The sequence below is a fragment of the Carassius auratus genome, chromosome 11 (genome assembly GCF_003368295.1).
Source record: "Carassius auratus strain Wakin chromosome 11, ASM336829v1, whole genome shotgun sequence".
In the NCBI taxonomy this organism is placed as follows: domain Eukaryota; kingdom Metazoa; phylum Chordata; class Actinopteri; order Cypriniformes; family Cyprinidae; genus Carassius; species Carassius auratus.
Genome location: NC_039253.1, coordinates 496265 through 516648, shown reverse-complemented (window position 1 = coordinate 516648; position 20384 = coordinate 496265). Strand labels below are relative to the sequence as shown.

Genomic DNA, 20384 nt, shown 5'->3' with positions numbered 1-20384 from the left:
TTCAGATATTTAAGAACTGTTAAAATCGAAAGTTGCAGCTGTGTTATTTAATGCGCTAACATGAACTGACTTTTTTTTTTTTAACAAAGATGAATAACTTCAGGTAGCAAATGTAGCTATTGCTCATTGTGAATTTTAAAGGTTAACTAATGAGGTCTTATTGTAAAGTTTTGGTCTTTCTGGTTCTTCTGCCCTTTAATCTGTGTAAAAAATGATAACTACCTATATATTTTTCTGTATTGCTTTATTGTATTTAAATGATCAGTCATTTTTGATATAATAAAAAAGGGATTTAACCTGTGATACTGTATTATGCCCACTTTTTTAAACTAAATTTCAAAGCATTAGCAATTAATGGCAACAGGAACATTTGATATATCCCGATTTTACAGTGGTGGCTAATATCTAGTTTACTATTAAAATGTGCATCATAATCATGGTTACACTTTAAGGACTGTCATTCTGCTAGAGATCACAGTGAAGCCTGGTCGCCCACTGAAGCTAAGCAGGGTTGAGCTAGTCAGCTCCTGGATGAGAGACTCCTGGGAAAACTATTGCTGTTGGAAGAGTGAGGCCAGCAGGGCCTGCTCACCCTGTGGTCTGTGTGGGTCCTAACGCCCCAGAATACTGATGGGGACACTATACTGTCAAAAAACACCATCCTATGGTTGAGACATCAAACCAAGGTCCTGACTCTCTTTGCCCATTGGCCTCTGACCATCATGGCCTCCTAACAATCCCCATATCTACTGATTGTCTCCTCTCCACCAGTAAGCCTGTGTGTGGTGGCTGCACACTGGTGCTGAATGAGGAGATACCTTCTGACAATTTAAAGCACTTTTAGTGCCTAGAAAAGCACTATATAAAATGTAATGAGTTATTAATATTATTATTATTAAAAATGCATCTTGCGCTATATTGATTTATTAGTTGTGCCTTATTTTAACTTAAATCTTTTTTTTAAAGATTTAACTTTAAAAAAATATATTTTTGTTAAAAAATAATGTTTTCTGTTTGATCCCACACTTGTGCTTTTTTAATCTTATAAATTGGAGGTTGGGCAGTAGCACTTCACTTTGAGACAGAGAATGTGCAGCAGGAAGTTGTTCGAACTAAACACACACACACAAAAAAAATTGATTCATTGAATTCATGCAATCAATTTACTTTAGCTACATTTAATTAACGTATTTTGTTGAAAGTTAGTCAGCTACATTTATTTAAATGTAGCTAAAATAAATTGATTGCAACCCCTTACATTACTTTTTGTTTTTTTTTGTAAATTCAATGAATCATTTATTTTCCATAATAATAATTTTCACATTTTTGTTACCCTGTTTACGAACACTCTCAGAAATTTATTTTCAAAATGTACATCTTTGTACCTCATCTGCCCCTGAGGCGTGCATTGGTACTTATTTTAACTTTTTGAAATGGTTCCGCATTCTGTTTTTTTTAGCGTGAAAAGTATAGTTAAAGAAGTGTTGTTAAAAATCTGATAACAGACTAAAATGTCGGTAATCTTTAAAAAATACGAATAATTTTAAATTAAATGAGGGTACCAACATTTGTTGTCAGTACTTAAAAATGTAAAAATAAAAATAAAAAAAAGAGGTAAAAAACAAAGATGATTCATATTCAACTACTTGCACCTCAGATGTAGATTCCATACAGATTTATAATGGTTTTACAGTAGCAATTTAAACTGTAGTAACTATGGTTAATATAGTAAAACCCCAAACTCTTGGTTTTGTGACGTCTGTTTATTTAAATATCTTTTCTGAGAGATTGAATAGCTCTCCCTAGTGGACAAAACTGTAAATGTATAATATATACTCAGCCGTGTACTATAAATGTTATACTACAAATGATAATTATTATATACATTTATATTAATAATAATATATTAATAACATTTCTCTTTATTATTGATGCTTAAAAAAGTTTGAATATTTTTGTGGTCATTGATTCTGAAGAGAACTTCTCTTGGTTTCTCTGATGAAAAGAAAGTGCAAAAGAACAGCATTAATTTAAAAAATAATACATTTATTTATTAATATAAAAGTCTTTACTGTCACTTTTGATCAATTTAATGCATGCTTTCTGAATAAAAGAAAGGTATTATTTCTTAGATAAAAAATCTAACTAACCCTTAACATTTAACTGTGTGTGAAGAGCACAATAACGGTAACTTTATCACTAAAAACACCAATAAGCGGTATTCTTCATACATAGACATAATGAGAATCCAGAATGTGACGTCAGTGACCACAACAAAAGCTTAAGAGTGAGAATGTGTTTGAAACCTCAGTAACTGCTGAGAATCGCACTCTCTTCTCAGAACTGGGTGATTTCCAGCATTATTTTTCAGGTGCAAGCTAAAGATGCCCTGCACCTGCCTGTACAGAAGACACATGCCGCAGAAAGAGGAGGTTTGTTTAGGGTTATTTATTTGTCCCTACAGTCAGGTTCTATTATAGTGACGTTATGTCACACTCCAAGACTCGTGTTTCGAAGAACAGGCCATCTCTGTATGTGGGCTCTGTTTCACTGTCCCTTGAAGTGCTGTCTGTCATGTGAAAAGGCTCTGGCAGCTGGAGCATCTGTCCTCTGTAGCTAGGATTCGGATAGCAACAGGATTTCATAGAGCTGAAGTCAGTAACTCCACCCTCTCCATCTTCCTCATCCTCCTCTTCAAAGACAACAAGCCCAAAGTCTTGCAGTAAAGTGCTCTGCTCAGGAGTCACGTTCTCCCTGCGTTTGCTGAGATCTTGGCGCAGTAAGAGAATGAACTCATGCACCTCCTCCAACTTCGGCCTCTGGTCCTGCGACACAAACGGTTCTCATTTGGAATAACTTGCACTGATGACTCATGCACAAAACAATTGATTTAATTACAAAATATACTTTGCATTTTTTTGCATCAAATTTATTAGTAGGTCAATCTATAATTTATGTAAATAGGTTGAGCTCTGTGAGATGCGGGACAGCTTTCCTTCACTCTTTTTCTCTGTCCGATAGCTGCTTTCAATGTAAGTCTCTGCAAATGTGCTGATGTGACGTGTTGTGGTTGGTATTTTGAACTCACCACAGATTTTTGTCTGCTGACAGTGAAGGGAGATTTCAGATTTTGGGTCATTATAATATATTCTGTCGAGCCTTTTTAAAAAATTAAGGCTGTTTTGTTGGAAATGCTTTGATTCTTCAGCAGTTCGTGTTACTAACCTGTTCTTCCGGACATCTGAATTCTGCTGCATCGATCACAGGGATGGGTACCTCAGGTAGCAGCTTCAGTCTGGAAAATAAAGAGACAGTCACAGACATTCAACATAAATATGTAAATACGTTAAGCAGAAGTGTAAATATATGTATGTGTGTGTGTGTGAGTTTACAGTTGTGAGTTACAGTGGGTTACACTAGATTAAAGTTGTAATATATTTAATAAAATCTAAATTAGTACAAGAATAGTCAGTATTACAAGAAAAACTATTTTGAAAATAAATTCATAATTACAAAAACAAAATTGTAATAATACAAGAGCAAAGTTGTAATATTTAAAAAATTTAAAAGTCAAAATAATTAGATTCGAGAAGTAGTATTAGAATAAAGTTATAGTATTATAAGAAAAAAGTTGCAATATTAAAACAAAATCAAAAGTCAAAATTATTAAATTAAATAATATTTTGGAATAAAGTTGGAATAAACTAATAAGAAAATTAGAAAAACTAATTTCAAGAATTTATTTTTAATATTTTAAGAATAGTCTAGATTAAGATAAAGATTAAAGTTGTAATGCTTTAACCATAAAGTCAAAATGATGCAAATTAAGTCATTGTATTACAAGAATAAAGTTGTGATATTTTGAAGAAGTCAAAAATATGACCAATACAAGATTAAAGTTGTAATGTTTTGAGAATAAAGTCAAAACGATGAGATGAAGTCACTGTAATATGATATTAAATTCATAATATGAAAAAATTGTAACAATAAGAAGAATAAAGTTTTAATGTTTTAAGAATACATAAAAATTACAAGAATAAAGCAGTATTTTAACAATAAGTTATGACAATATTAGGTTAAAGGTGTAATATTTGGAGAAAAGTTCAAAAATGAGCACATTCAAGATTAAAGTTGTGATAATTTATGAATAAACTCAAAATTATTAGAATATAGTTATTTTGAAAAAAAAAAGTGATATTACGGGATCAAAGTTGTAATATTTTTAGAACTAAGTCAAAATGATCAGAAAATCAGAGCAATACAAGATTGTAATATTTAAGCAGTGGATTAAAATTTACTAGAATAAAGTATTATTTTGAGAGTAAATTTAACGCAGCAATGCGAGAATACAGTTGTAATGTTTTAAGAAAGTCAACATTACAAGAACAATTTATTTATTTTACAGTAATAGTTTGAGAATAAAGTCAAAATTATTAAAATGAAAGTCGCAGCAATACAGTATTTTTTTTTTGGCCTTGCTGGCAGTCGATCCCATGATCTTGGTGGTGCTAGCTCTATGCTCTGCCAGTCAAGCTGCAGGTTATGAACAATATAACATATCTTGGCCTTCAGTCAAGCTTTCTGGTTTATGGTAATCTCACCTCCTGGCAGCTACAGAGCAGATTACAGTACACAAGAGGGCCACCACGCAGACGATCAGGATGGTTTGGTCCTGCCACGATAAGCCTGAATGAAATGGCAGAACACATTTGCTGTTGGCAGGTATATTCTCACACCTCATTGTGTTTCTTTGACAAAAAGCAGACAGTCCAAATAAACCTTTCAGTTCTGCATAATCATTTCTCATTTGGCAGTGACTGTGCTTCAGTACCCATTTCTTTGGAGTGTGTTTCGAAGTTCACCGTTGAGTTCGGCCCATTACCAGCTTTCGTCCTTCCAGATATAGATACAGTGTAAGAGGCCCCTGGGTGGAGCTCCTTGATCAGGAAGCTGCTTTGATTTGCTGGGACTTGATGGAACTCTGAAGCAAGAGGAACAGAAAGCAAAAAATGTATGTCTGTAATGGATTAGACATACAAGTAAAAACTATCTACGGCTGTGACTTCCAAAATAGTAATACTATAAACGTTCAGCTTACTTGTGTTTCCCTGTCCAGATATCCAAATCCAATAATGCTGTAGAAATCCTTGCTGCGCCGCCACAGGAATGGAAAGCCAGCTTAACACAGCTGATTCATGTGTGATATCAGAAATATTCACATTGGCTGGACCATGATTAGGTGCTAAAACAAATGCAAATGTTCCATTGTGAAATTAGAAATCACATTTTTTTAATAACCTACTCTAAATAGTCTAAACAAGGGATGCACCTCATGGTACCATATCAGTTATATTTTAAATTGATCAATATCAGACAATATTGGATATTTAATCATCTAATTTTCATTATTTTGACATTTATTCATCGTGAAACACTTTTTCTAATCTTTCCAACATATCTGAGTGTTAAGCTTCCATATTTGTTGGTTATTTTGCATTTAAAAATGCATGAAAATTTCGTTTTATTTATCTTTGGAATATTTCGCCTATTTTTGGTATAGTGCCTTAAAGCTGCAGTAGGTAACTTTTGACGCTCTAGTGGTTAATAAACAGAACTGCTTGCGTCTTGCAGAAGAACATCGTAGCCGGAACTACTTCTCTCTGTTTATGTCTATGAAGAATCACAAAGGTACTGGGTTACTCCGCCGCGGTACCCCCAAAGCAATCTAAAATAGTCTGAATATAAACACTTATTATAGGTGCACCCTAGTGATTCAGGACAAGCTAAAAACACAGTTTGGAAAATGGATTCATGGTGTACTCGCTTATTATATACACTTTTCTACATTTTGAACACAAACAAAGTTACGGACCGCAGCTCTGATTGGTTGTTTCTTAACGGGAGCTATGTATTTCTGCAAATGGCAATAGCTTGATTTTTTCACACAGTATCTGTCTCATATTCTACTGTCAGGACATTATGACAGCTTTAAGAAATATGTAAAAAATATATTTTTTACAAAAGTTACCTAACTGCAGCTTTAACACAGGAACCTCAATTTTTGTGATGTCAATTTCAAATTTGGAATGTAACAGTTAGACTTGTGTTTTTGATTTTACTTCAGATGTTCAAATATATAAATTTTACATATTGTACATTATAAAGATTACCTTGAAGCATTTTCCGCTTCATTTTAGATGTTACTGTTACATTTTTACACTTTTAAACAAAATCGTATTTTTATTTAAGTCGTTTATTGAGCATAACATGAAATTAATTAACCAAATTTACTGGCATATGAACTTACCTCTCTCTTTTGAGTAAAAAGGACACATAATGGCAGTTTGATACTGTTTATTTCTTATGGTGTGAAGAAAGTAATAATGACGAACATAATTCTCCACCTCTGTAATTAAAATCAGAGACAGGAGTTAGCTAATATGACACATAATAAAATGCTTTAAATTGGATGAATGGACGAATATACCATTTTTAATGTCCTTGATCAATTTTTTGCCTGAGCTCTGTACTGTCTCTGGTCGGGTCTCACCGTCTTCCAGCTTGTACCATTCTAAGCAGGTTTTATTATCAGCCTTGGTGATATTTAAGTGCATGTCAGAGTTGCAATCTGAGAAGACAACATTTCATATGAGTTTCCACTTTAAAGGTTTCCTCTCAAGTTTTTTTTTTCTCAGTTTTACAAAAAAAAAAAAAAAACTTAAGTGGCATATTTTGAATGAGCAATTTTTAACAACACTGAAAGACTCTCAGTCACCAAAAAACCCCACAGCTTGCATCCTGCACACACACACACACACTCTAACACACACTGTACCTGAAAACCCACGCTAACACTTACAGTTCAGATGCTTCACAGCAGGAATGACGATATGCTGTCGTGGTGAATGTCCAACATTGTTAAACGCAACAATGGAAATTTTGACCTCTGAATATGCTATTGTTGTATTATAGCTTTGATCCTTAGTTTTACGTTTCTTTCTCTTGTTTTTCTCACAAGGCCAATCCCAGAATTTCAGGATGTACTTTACACCCCCTGCAGACTCTTCATGGGGTGGAGCCTAAAGAAAACTACATTTTAGCATCATTGAAATCAAATCTGATTTATCTGCGACCCCACAAAATCATTTCTCATGTGCCCTATTCCTTTTTATACTTACATCCCAGAAGAGATTAATTTCCCTGCTACCATTTTTCAGATCCTTTTCTTTCCTGCGTATTACAGGTGCATGCCTTATTTCTGTAAAGAGGTGACATCTGTTAACGAATATTTTCACATATTCACTTGCTTCACACTGGATACAGCTGAAATCGAACCTGAGGGAACATCCAGCGTTTGGCTCCAGTCACTCCAGAGAGCATGTAGTGAGTCTTTACATTGATGTGCATGCAGTTTGGCCTGCCGTCTCAGCTGGATCTGGTAGACAGTCCGGTCCTGTAGATGTAGCATGTGGAAATCTACAAGCACATCTCAATCAGTTTTCTCTATTTTTGGAAGGATGGGCACAAAATTTCAACCTCATTAGAAATACGTGACTGCAAAACCTGTTGCTCTGGTTATATTTTCATGCACTTGTCAGGGTTTGTTGAACAGCACATTGTCATGAAAAAATGTTTGCATGAAATGGTTGCAATAACAGATGGATATTATGTTGCTTGCAGTAGGGCTTTACAAAGATGATTATTTTTAATCAATTCTCTCAGTTTATTAAGCATAATCATCTGTGATCTCTGCCAGTAGATTATTTATGCTGCATTGAATTGGTAACAAGCCTTCACAGTTTTTTAAATAGTTTTACATTAAAATTTCAAGAGTTTAAAATCCCCCAATCAGGCTTATTTATCTTTACCTATACAGACTTTACTTAATCTTCCCAACCTCACACTTTCTCTGGAAAAAGTAAGAAAAATAAGCATTTGAATCTAAAATTGCTGTAATCATTAATGTTATAAGGAACAAAAGTTGTTGGTGTTTTATTGCCTCTTGTATTCATTTCAACTGGAAACTGCCTTTGAAAAGGAACATTTTTGCAGTTTTTGGAGTCACATATTTACAGGAATCCTAGGTTTCTTCTTTCAAATATTAACATAACTATTATGTTTTTTATTATTTATTTTATTATTTTGTATTTTTGCACCAAAAACCGTAGGTGCTACACAAAACCGATTCCCACACTTTACTCTTTATCTTTAGTTTTATAGATTTGAATTTACAGTGTTGACATATTATTAATATTTCTTATTTAGTAACTAAAATTATATATATATATATATATTTATTTATTTATTTATCTCTAGAAATTGCCGAATGTTTCATAGTATTTTTCATAGTATTTCATATTATTTTATAAAAAAATAATAATAATAATAAATAATATATATATATATATATATATATATATTATTATTATTATTATTATTATTTTTATTTTTTTGTTGAAAATGGAAAAAGTCAACTCTTACTTTATAAACACAAGGACAAATCACTGATCAGACCATTCGGACTACTTTATTTCTGCACATGTATAATAATTATTAAAAGAATAAGGACTCTAACCTTCAGTAGTGCTGTCCTTGGTTTCAAAGGTTTTCTACAATCGGAGAACATAACATTAGCAAAATAACAGATTCATTTCAGGATTTTAAAATATCTGATTTTCTGAAACGTCTTACATTCTGCCATTCAGAGTCTCTTTCTCTCCATCTGATCTCATATATAGCACCTCTGTTATCCTTCGGTTTGTCCAGTGTGAGATTCAGGATTCCAGCTGATCTTTTCATGCTGATAATGCAAGGTTTACTGTATTTGACTGTGGGATACATAAGTATACATTAGCAAAATGTTATGCTTCATTGATTTCTGATTCCACCATATGTGTATTGGCCATCATTAATCTAGTATAAATTGACCAAAGTCCCTTCAAGACAAGTCATGTCACTCGACGGCCATCTTTTAAAATGCCTCTCGTTTCATCTCTTTGAATGGGGAAACATCAAATTCTCCAAAACTGTTCACTAAGCTTACGATAAAATTTCATATTTGAAATCACCAATGAAATCTGACAACTATGTCATAAATGTTGTTGCTTTTGCTCAAATAGCTTTATAAGAAGCTTATTATTTTTCAGGCTAAGATCAGCCAGTGCGCATGTCTCCTCTAATGCAGTGACACGCTGACTTTACCAATTAGTGATTGGCTCTTTCATTCAGAAGGCGGGGCTTCTTGTGATGGAGTCGCCATATTAAGGATTGCATTTTTCCCCATTCAAAACTATACGGGTGACACGTCTTGGGTATTCTATAGTCTTTGAAACTTACCCATGCATTCAAGGATGACTGAAGTTTTGGTAGAATTACAGGTGAGGTTGCCCACTTGTGTCTGTACCCATATATCTGTCTTTCTTAACGGGGTTCCTAGATCCTCCAAGAAAATGTCTGCCTGTGCTGGTTTGGTGCACTCCACATGCATACGGAAACTGTTTTTTTCAGGGTCCCTGTGAAAGTTAGATTTATGATGACTGACATGCATTATCAAGCCTCAGTATCTGTTAAATCCAAGTTTTTTTACACACATTGGAAAGCACATACACTTTCTTGCAGCTATAAAGACAACATGATTGGTTTGTGTTACTTTCATGCCTTGTGTTGGTTGAACTCACCAAATATGGAGAGTGTGTTTTTGACCCTTCTCAGGGTTTCTCTCGTCCCATTCACAAATGAAGTCCTCTGAAGGTTTAGTTGAAGATTTGTAACAGTGTGGACTACTTGTAGGAACACATCGGGCTGCTTTAAAAACATTTAAATAATGTAAAAAATCAGCATCTATAAGTTTGACTGTAACTAACTCAGAAATTGAAATCTGAAGGAGCTTTATTGCTACAGTTTGTTTACACACACACAGAAGGCATTTGTCTTGGTGACAGGAGCTTTCACAAAAAGTATAGACATATATATGTATAGAATATGTGTGTCAGCTGTGTGTGTGTGCACTTTGGAGGGGTTCAACGCAGAGCACGAATTCTGAGTAGGTCACCATACTTGGCTGTATGTCAAGTCACTTTCACTTTGTTTTTAGTTTTTTTAAACAAAAACTACAAAAATGAAAAAGACAAATACAATGCATTACAAATTTTTTTTCATAGTTTTTTTAAGAAGTCTCTTTACTTGCCACGGCTGAATTTATTTGATCCAAAATATTGTAGGATCAGTAATACTGAAATATCATTACACTTTTTACATACATTGTAAAAATGTAATTTATTCGTGTAATGCAACGTTGAATTTTCAGCATCATTCGTGACAGAAATTATTCTAATATGATGATTAATAATGTTTAAATGTTTTTGCGGCTTATTATATTTTTTGGAAACCATGTCAAACTAGCATTCAAGTTTGGGGTAAGTATTTTTTTTTAAAGAAAAGTATAAATTTGATATGAAGTGATAGCAAAAAAAATTTATATAAATGCTGTTCTTTTAAATTAACAAATATATATATTTCCACAACAAAATCAAGCAGTAAAAATAGTTTTCATGCATATTTTTATGCACCAGATCGACATTCGACAAAAATTCAGCAGTTCATCACAAGAATAAATTACATTTAAAAATATTTTAAAATAGAAAACCATTTGTTTATATTGTTATAATATTTCACAACTTACTGTATTTTTGATCTAATAAATCTAGTCTTCGCAGTCTTTCAAAAACATTTAAATCTCAATTATTCCAAACCTTCGACCAATCGTGTGTAACCATTTGAAGTCATCTGTTTACATTTCAATGTGACTTTTTAAAGGGGTCTGATGTAATGATAAAAACATCGTCTAAAATGCGTAATTTGTTAACATCCTGTGGTTTATAGATGTTTAATGGCGGTTTTGTCAAATGGCGCTTGTAGGTCACAACACTGATAAAATCTACACACCATCTAACTCAAGAGCACAATCATCTAGAATCTGTATCACTACTTCCATAAAACACTAGCAATCTAATCTCAGTATCATCTATGGTGTTGTGTATGTGCTAACAGGCATGAGTATCAAAGTCAACGACATACATACCTTCAGTCAGACTGACGAAAACAACAAGCACCAGCACAGCCGCTCTCATCCTCATCGCTTCTAGTGTTCAGAAAGCTCCTCACTCGTGAGACATGACCAATACACAGTCGAGCCAGAGTTCACATTAACGGTCCTTGTGTTTAAAGTCATCTAGACAACTGAGAGCTGAAGGTGTTCAGTCTGTGCCGAGCTACTAGTCATGTGTGTTTCTGAGGCAGAATGAACTGCTAACTACTGCAACACCACAAACCACAACATCAGAGCAGCAGGGGAAGCTCGTCTCACTTCATGAGAAAAAACACGTTTGGTTACCTGCTACACTTCTTAATGTCGTGCATTCACATTCAAATGTGAACATGCTGGACGGAGATGCTAGTTGGCTTGTTTACAGATCATAAACCTAAATGTACGAGCCTATTAGGATCGCTTTCCAACCAAATCATCATTAGCCTGACGTGGGCAGCTTTTAGTAAAGTGGTGCTTCAGAGTAATCAGGATTTGATCCCTGAAACCAACTCCATTTTTACATCCTCTTTCATTTGTTAGTATCTCACTCTTCTTGAATCATCATGAACTCAAAAAGAATGTAAATACTTGTAACTATGTTAAAATTTTATACCTGACTCAATAAATGATGGCAAAAATTCCCTATTACTTAAACATCACAGCAGTAATACCTGAAATGATGCATCATCTGTCATCAACTGAACCTTCTATATTACTAATGCCCAATTATTTATTTTATTTTATTGATTTTGTTTTGTTTTCTTATTTTATGTTTTGCTTTGTTTTGCTTTGTTTTGTTTCGTTTTGTTTCGTTTTGTTTTGCTTTGTTTTGGTGTGCGTTTGTTCTCTGAATTCTCGGCCAGGCTTATTTCTATTTTTGAATTTTTTTAAGTATATATAAAAACACACAACAAAATTACTAAAACTTTAACTAAAATTAAAATAATAAGTATAAAAATAAAAAAATTATTCAAAATATTAATTCCAATTTTTATAGTATCTCAATTATACTAAAATAGTAACTATAGTATTTCAATGACAATGATCTCCGCTCAGTCTATGTATGTTTCTTAAGACTACTGTACCTCCTGTGTATTTTACCGTGTCTGTAAACCTATGAAGGTTTCTGTCAAATGATCAGGGCAAGTTGGTTTCACTTCTAATATGTGTTTGTGGGATGAATAGGAAGGCGTCAATTTAACCACACTTTGTGGGTACTCTTACTGTAATATTAACTGCTTCCTGAAGTTATTAATAGTAACTGTGTAGATAAGCAGTGAAGGTATGTTTAAGGTTCATCAGAGAGAAGGGCTTTCCAACTTCATTGATGTCTCTTCAGAAATTAGAATGAAAGTCATATCAAACACTGTACTTTTGTGTCTTTGTGATGACAGCACAAATGTTAAAAAGGTCAATGGAAAGGGTTTCTGGAAATGGTGACATTCATTTCCTGTGACACTGACTCTTGAGAAAATATTTTTTAAAAAATCCAAAAATTTTCTTAAAAAAAAAAAAAAACTGAAACTATTGAAACTAAGATTATCATGCATGCACCGCACTCAGTTTTGTTCTTTTTCCAACTGAGAGAAAGTATTAAAGCAGCTAAATTAATTACAGTACAAATTTAGTTCTGAATCATTACATATATTACATATATTACAAATTAATTAGTTTTATGTTTTATTTACAGTAGAAAATAACTCAAGCGAAAGTGAAAGTGATATACAGCCAAGTATGGTGACCCATACTCAGAATTTGTGCTCTGCATTTAACCCATCCGAAGTGCACACACACACCGTGAACACACACACACTGTGAACACACACCCGGAGCAGTGGGCAGCCATTTATGCTGTGGCGCCTGGGGAGCAGTGCCTTGCTCAAGAGCACCTCAGTCATGGTATTGCCAGCCCGAGACTCAAACCCACAGCTCTAGGGCTAGGAGACAAACTCTCTAACCACTAGGCCACAACTTCCTCTTCTAGAACAGTTTTGACATTAAAATTCTAAATGCAGCAGTTATTCTTAAATCTTGGAAATGTTTGGCATGTAGGTCACGAATTCCATTATCTGTTTTTCAAACTAAAACAAAATCAGTATTATCTTCCTGTTTTTGCACATATAAAGATCACTGCAGATAAAAGTAAATTGAATAAATAACTCTGGGTTTATTTTATTTAAAATAATGAAATGAATGTGATGTCGATAGATCATATTATATTTATAATTTGAGTAAAAATGAGAGGCATGTGATTTTCAGCAATATGTCGCGTTTTGTCGCCATCTCGTGGCCAGAATTTACATTGACAGTATGTTTACCTCTGTAAATCTATAAAAATACATTAATAACTGTTGAATCTTGTAGGTTAACCAGCTAAAAGTTACTAGCAGCATATTCTGAAAACATACGTGACATTGGTAAGTTTTTAAATTGACCTTTAGTATGTGCTGAGAAGCCACAACTTTCTCATTTCAGCATAAGATTTGTAAAGTTTCTATTATTAAAAGCAAGTCTATGAATGATAATGCATGCATAAAAATATGTGTTCATGCTGCAATTAATCAGATTCTACTGTTGCTGTATTGTACCACAAATACATTTTATTTTTAACCCAAAAAACAGAAGTGATTGTGACACAGTTAAGTCATTCTGTGTGTTTGCTGAGTTCACTTCTGTTTATCACCGATTTATAATCAGGAAAAAAAAGAGGTTAAGGAGAAGGTAGGTCCTCATCACCATGGTAACTGAGAGACTTCAGCTCTCTCTTATTTTGCAGTCCTCAACACAGAGAGAAGAGAACAGAAAGAAGAGCCCTAAAATGTTTACCATAATTGCTGTTGATGGTAATATCAACGCCAAGTTACTCAGCCAGAGCATTTTGAAAACTCCTACTTCTATTACATATTTGTGAGAGGATTTAAACTACATATACCCTCTTAAGGAAATGCATGCATTGAATTAGCTCATTGCATTGATGTCTTTTTTTGTAATCAGGAAGCAATTCTTTTGGTATGTGCAAATTGCATGGCTACACGCATGCTTTTGCAGCAAGCAAATGCAATCAGCTGATTGGACAAGAGCTGCCCTGGCCATGAAAACTGTAATCATTAATAACATGCCAAGGCATTGAGACAAAATTTCTTAGACATAATAAAAAAAACAAACCCCAGTAGTGTAGGGACAGTTTCCAGTGGACTCTTTTGAGGGTTTCTGGTGTTGTTTGTTTTGTTTGAGTTAATGCACATTGTTGAAGTATGTTATGGCAAGCCATTTGAACATTTATTCCCTAAATTAACCAATGAATCTATTGTTATGTTGCTAGCACTTATAAATATATATTTTTTAAGATTTATTTTTGGCTTTTTTGCCTTTATTATGATAGGAAAGATCAGAGTTGTTATATACTATGGGGTATCTACAACAGAAAAAGAACATTAACCCCAGAATACATTGAGCAAATAGGGTAAAAAATGAAAAACTATTTCTGTTTTCCACCTTTTTTATGTATGGAAATCACGCTTTCTTTCTCTCTCTCTCTTGCTCCCACATGTTGGTTTCTGTTTAGTTATTGTCTCACCCTATTTGGTTAATTTACTGTCCCTATTAGTTAATCATTGTCCATTTAGTTCATGTGTTGTATAAATCATCTTGTTTGCTTCTTAGTTTGCCTGTCTTTGTAAGTCCTCATTTTCTATACATTCTTTGTCTCAAATTAATGTTGTTTCAATGGTTAATGTGTGTTGATGAATTTGAGACCAAAACAGCAGAACGGACCAAAACAAAATGATAGCTCAGTTCACTACCTTGGCCACCATCAATTCTTCTGGCTCAGGACTAACTACTATCGCCCTGTGGACCTCCCAGACACTACTGGACTATGTTGGAGGGAAGGGGTCTTCCAGCGGCAAGGAACCAAAACTACATCGGTGACAGAATGGAGAAAAACCCTTGGAGCTCTTACAACAATATGGTGAAACTGTGACATTTTAGCTTAAGGTTATCATACTGTCAAAATCCTGACATTTTATCCTACCCGTCAGATTTTCCTACCAGGGTTTACTGTTTATACGCATGTCAATCTTTCTCATGCTGAACAACAATATTTCATTTAGATGCATTACTGTAAAGGTAGGTTTAGGGTTAGGGTAGGTGTAGACTTTATTAAAACGCTAACAACTGTGAATATAACACATAATTACTGTTTTTGCATTACTGTAAGGGTAGGTTTAGGGTTGTGGTAGGCGTAGACGTTAATAAAACATAACTTTACAGGTAGCATTTTTCATTGTCGAATTGTCCTACCTACTGTTTCAATGGGAGGTTGCAAATCTGACAGGGTAGGATAAATCGACAAAACACAGACCCATGCCTAACTGTGAACGTGTTTTTAATTTTTTGCATTTTTGTTTTGCGACTTTTTCATATAAAATAATTGACACCAACTGAAAAGATAAATATAAAACGATTAAATAGTAAAGTTTTAATGAATAGGTTATGTGTTAAAACGGCTTGCCATACAAACAGCTCATTGGTCCAAAGCCGCCCTGATGCGATGAAAACTAATTACATGCTAGGTTATCAAAGTAAAATGTCTCGCATATATTAAACTGGCAGTTTCCAGTGGTCTCTCGGGGTTTTTTGTGGTGTTTTTTTTTCCACCTGTGTGTTGATGCACACCTCCCCTTAACAATCACATGGGAGATGTGACCGCACACCATTCAATCTCAATCATCTTTCACTGGCTCTGCATACCACAGACACCTTCGCTGAAAAACATGATATCACTTTAACTAAAAGTGTTCCTTGAGAATTTGTCTATTTTAAGGAAGTGTCTGCACAAGTGCAGCAGAAAACCTCACGCTGTCGTTTGGCAGATGTTAAACGACGATGTGTAAACAGTGGCACGTTGCCTTCTCGCGTGAGATCTGAAACAAGCTGCTTGTTTTATTTTCACCTGATCGTGCTTCACGGGCTTCTTAGAGATGAAGAGGAGAGACAAGCTGAAAATCCCCTCCCTCACTTTGGAGTAAGCTCAAATATTGTTTTTTTTTTTCGTTATTCAAATGTTGGTGATGAATTATTTACTCACGACGGGGGAATTCCCCCTTGAAGATGGTAAGTTGTGAGAGACGAGTCGAAAGCGATACGCGAATTTGTACAAAAGAATCCCATCGTTTATTCATTTTTCTTCAATTCCTGTGTGTTTTACGGTTTGTGTTGATGTAAATTAAAGAGCGAACAATAAGTAACGTAGTGTCGGTTGCGCGCGTTCTCATTCACAGTGTTTGCTGTATACAGACGAAAATGTTGGAGCCTATACTGGACACAATGGGGTTTTAAACGATAAATGTGTAACAATAAACATTCAAATACCTCATTATGGATTAAATTTATCATTTTGTGACGAGACATAACATTTCCATTTGCTTAATGTGCATTACCCAAACATACAGTCAGATTCTTAAACCACAAAACCCAAAATGAAACATTTCGTGTAATGTCAGGTATAACAACTGCCTATAGCTCTGTTTCAGCTGTATGTTTGTACACTGTAGAAAATGTTTGAAATTTTAATGGAAAAATAATTATACAGTATAACAAGCTTTACCAAACAAACATTTTAATATATTTAAGAGCACATTACATGTAATTTTGCTGTAAACAATACAGTAAAAATGTGTTTTTTGACACAAAAAGTATGAATGACCTTATATTAGAAAATGATATTTAACAAAGCGCATGTACTTTTACAGTAAAATATTGTTAACATAAAACTAAGTACAAAATATAAGCCGCCATGTAATTTACAATGGAAAAACAGTAAAAGTTGTGATGCATTATGCTTTACATTTAAAGATATATATTTTTTTCTTATGCATTACTTATTTTTGATGTTACGTCTTATGTTGTTTAAAGTTTATTGCATTTATTTTAGTTTCGCATGTGTTACCCTAATGTTTGTGTACTGTGTATACAAATATTGGTGATTTATGGATAGGCCCACTTGTTGTTAATGTATTTTTCGAAAACAACAGTTTTTCAGTAAATGTAACAGGACTATGTTGTTTGTTTGCCATTCCCTACTAGTCAGAATTGTCTTCACTACAATCTATTACTGCGAAATGGGCTTTTATTTGGAATAGTTGTGCATCATGTTGCATCACATTACAGTTTAATACCTTAGAGGTTTGCAGATGTTTTCTATTGAGTAAACGCTATGATCACACTTTTCAGGATCCTACTATGAGTCGATCTTTTAAGTGAGAAGACGAGTGACTCTCCTAATTGCATCCCTGTCGTTCGCTCAATGTTTTCCTGACTTTCTGACACTTGCTTCTGCCTGACTTCAACATGATCACTGCAGCTTTCCAAGCCTGTCCTCCCACTCTGAGCACGGAGTGAATATAGCCGAACTCACAGCCCTCTACATTTTCAGTCCTAGTGTGTAGGAGCCAATATCCGGAGCCTTGCTTCAGCAAAAGCATCTCCAAATATGACTGAGGATTAACTGCTGATTTATAGGGATTTAAGCTTTGGGTTCCAATAGCACTGCATGGTATCTATTGGAAGATACAAAGTGCTTTATCAAACACTGCATATTCTGAAAGCAAATGCACAGAGAATGGTTGAAAGCGGCATAACATCAGATTGTCGAGCACAGGGGGGTAGTATTCACAGTTGGGTCGTCTCCAGTTTTCTCTCTTCACCATGACAACATCCTCACACTTCTAGAGCGCTTGTTGCTATCCGTTGCAGTGAGAATATACAAACTGCCAGACGGTGGCAGCCCTATTTGTACAGTCATGCATATTTAACGTTGCTGTTAGCTTTTAGGTCACCACGATACAAATTTGTCACGCAAACCGAAGTTCATCAAAGTTTGGCTCATGCACTTCGGGGGATATTTTAGTGCAAAGTATAGAACGGTCAGTACAAAAACAGCACATTACCCTCATCGAGGTCACAATAATCAATGGCTTCTGCTAACAACATGCTTCAAGTCTATTTTGATTTGCTCCATTAATTCTGCCTTTAGTTTGACATGCAAATGCCTGTTGGGTTATCATGAATATGTTTTAGGCTACTCGGGTGATGACATCATTGAATGGCATGAAGGAACATGAGAAATTGTGCTTCCTGCATCTAATGGCCTTATCTTGATGCCTCTAATGCATTTTGTGGAACCGAAAGACAAGTTATGGAGGCAGTAAACAATAAATGACTTTGAAGGTCACACATTAAGTCATTTACTCAACTTTTATGCTGGAAAACACTTGCTTCCTGAAGAACCAGACTGAGAAGTGTTGACAAAAACGGCGGAAATTTGAGATTATATGGTTGATAGAACCCTTGTAATAATCCAGTGCGTATGCTGTCAGATCTCTGATTATATAAATCATGCACGCATAAAGCTGTTCGTCATACATGACGCATTCCATCTCATCTCCTGTGACATTTTCCATCAGGATAACCGCTAATAGTGGAAATTATGTCATTTAAAGATGCTGTAAGTGAAGTTAGCCACCTTCGCCAGACTAAAACAGAATGTCTCCATCTATTCATCAACAAACCTTGCGAGTCCAAGGGTGCTGATTGGCAAAAAAAAAAACGAGCAGCTATGCTCAGGTTTATTTTACTGTTTAGTGATATTAAAGACATTTAATTTATTACTTTCACTACTGATGTTAATAAGAAGTGTTTATTGAGCTACAGATATCAGAATTATTTCTGAAGGATATGTGATGCTTAAGACTAAAGTAATGATGCTGAAAATACAGCTTTGCATCAAAGGAATAAATTACATTTGTAAACAACTATATATAAAAAAAATTTAATGACATGACTATTACTTTTTTTACTGTATTTTTAAATAGTAAAAAAATGCATTCTTGTTTAGACTTCTATCAAAAACATTTAAACTTCTTCCTGACCCCAAACTTTTAAACACTAGAGTATATCCATCAGGCATTTCCAAATTTAATGCATAATTTTAAAAGAATCGCTTACAGCAGCTTTAAGATGGCTTTTTTAGGGTCCCTTATTCATTCATTCTTGTCATGTTTCATTTGTTGCAGCATCATAATGGCACTTAATGAATCCTTAAAGCACTTTAATTTGCAGTTCTGCTGAAAGCATGAAGAAACACCAACAAAAAACAGTTCACATGCACTTAGTCAGAGCGCTAATGCATGTAAACGTGTCTTGCTTTTCAGTTTGTCACCCAGCCAGAGCCCCATCATCCTGAGTCCATGCAGTCCAGGCAGCCCCTGCAGTCCTTTACAATCCCTTCATCCCTGGAGGTAAGACAGCCGATTCGCACGCCAAAACACAGCATAAACCTGCTCCAGCCCTGCAGAGAGACAGAACTGTCTCCAGTTAGTCAGCATGACAAACACATCTCATTGATTGTTTTTTCATTTAATGGGACCCACACTCATGTGTGCATGTAAAGCTCATGTCATGTATGATTCATTTGGATAAAAGCACCAGAGATGTGCTTGACTGATTTTGGTGCTGTTTATCTCCTTTTTAAAATCCCTTTTGAAACTGTGGTGGCGCACAGGTGGATGTCAGGTTAGGAGAAAGACTCAAGAGGCTGAACTATGGAGGGAATAACATATGCAAAAGCCTGCAAAAGTGTTTGGTCTAAAAAGGCTTTTTGCTTTTTTTGCTTTTATTGTGGAGATTATAACTGTTTAGTGCAAACTGAACGTAGATCTGAGAGAATTCAAATCCTTATAAGAGCAGCTGGGAAATACTTGGATGTGGAGGGCTGATCAGCAACTAAATGAAATTCTCAAGCACCATGTGGTGGGTTGTAATAATGTTGATAGTCCTTCAGTGGAAGTATTATTGCGAAATTTATTGATGATTTGGATCAAAAACCTCAAATAATATGTGTGCAAGAGCCATGGCTAGTGGTTGACTGATATGTGTTTTTTGACAGCCGATGCCGATATCCTGGAAAGCAGGGGGCCTATAGCCGATATGATTTTTTATTTATTATTATTATTAATATTTCAGAAATTTGGAATCATTTGACAATGGATTAAAAAATAAATGTGTTAAAGAAACATTCTTATAATTTAGATGACATTTAATACAAATATAATTAAAAAACCAATAGGGCACTCAGTATTCTAGGAATAATATTTTTCAAATAAAGCCAGTGTAACCCTCATTTTACATACAGCACAGTGAAAATGACATGAATATGACAGTGGACGTATGCATAAAGCGCAGCACGAGTTTAAAGTTTAGAGCATTCAGTTAGAACAGACTGACTGTCACACAGAGA

At 34.6% G+C, this 20384-nt stretch overlaps 2 protein-coding genes across 5 annotated transcripts in view; one reads left to right on the top strand and one right to left on the bottom strand.

The window, feature by feature from the left end:
* Window positions 1-2153: 2153 nt before the first annotated feature.
* On the bottom strand, window positions 2154-11280 carry LOC113110655 (interleukin-6 receptor subunit beta). The gene is made up of 15 exons (XM_026274783.1): window positions 11081-11280; window positions 9678-9804; window positions 9337-9512; window positions 8692-8828; window positions 8576-8609; window positions 7336-7476; window positions 7179-7258; window positions 6860-7079; window positions 6488-6628; window positions 6308-6406; window positions 5099-5242; window positions 4832-4981; window positions 4602-4686; window positions 3226-3295; window positions 2154-2825 (listed from the first exon to the last, which is right to left on the bottom strand). Exons 1-15 carry the CDS (start codon window positions 11133-11135, stop codon window positions 2475-2477), a joined length of 2010 nt encoding a protein of 669 aa, XP_026130568.1. The 5' UTR covers window positions 11136-11280; the 3' UTR covers window positions 2154-2474.
* A 4533-nt stretch (window positions 11281-15813) lies between these two features.
* The window catches only part of LOC113110640 (microtubule-associated serine/threonine-protein kinase 3-like), a 41991-nt gene continuing 37420 nt past the window's right edge, over window positions 15814-20384 (top strand). For all 4 annotated transcript variants that reach the window (XM_026274760.1, XM_026274759.1, XM_026274758.1 and 1 more), the window contains exons 1-2: window positions 15814-16112; window positions 19300-19386. In XM_026274760.1, the coding sequence (XP_026130545.1) occupies window positions 16069-16112; window positions 19300-19386 (131 nt within the window). In that variant the 5' untranslated portion in view covers window positions 15814-16068. The remainder of the gene's footprint in view (window positions 16113-19299; window positions 19387-20384) is intronic.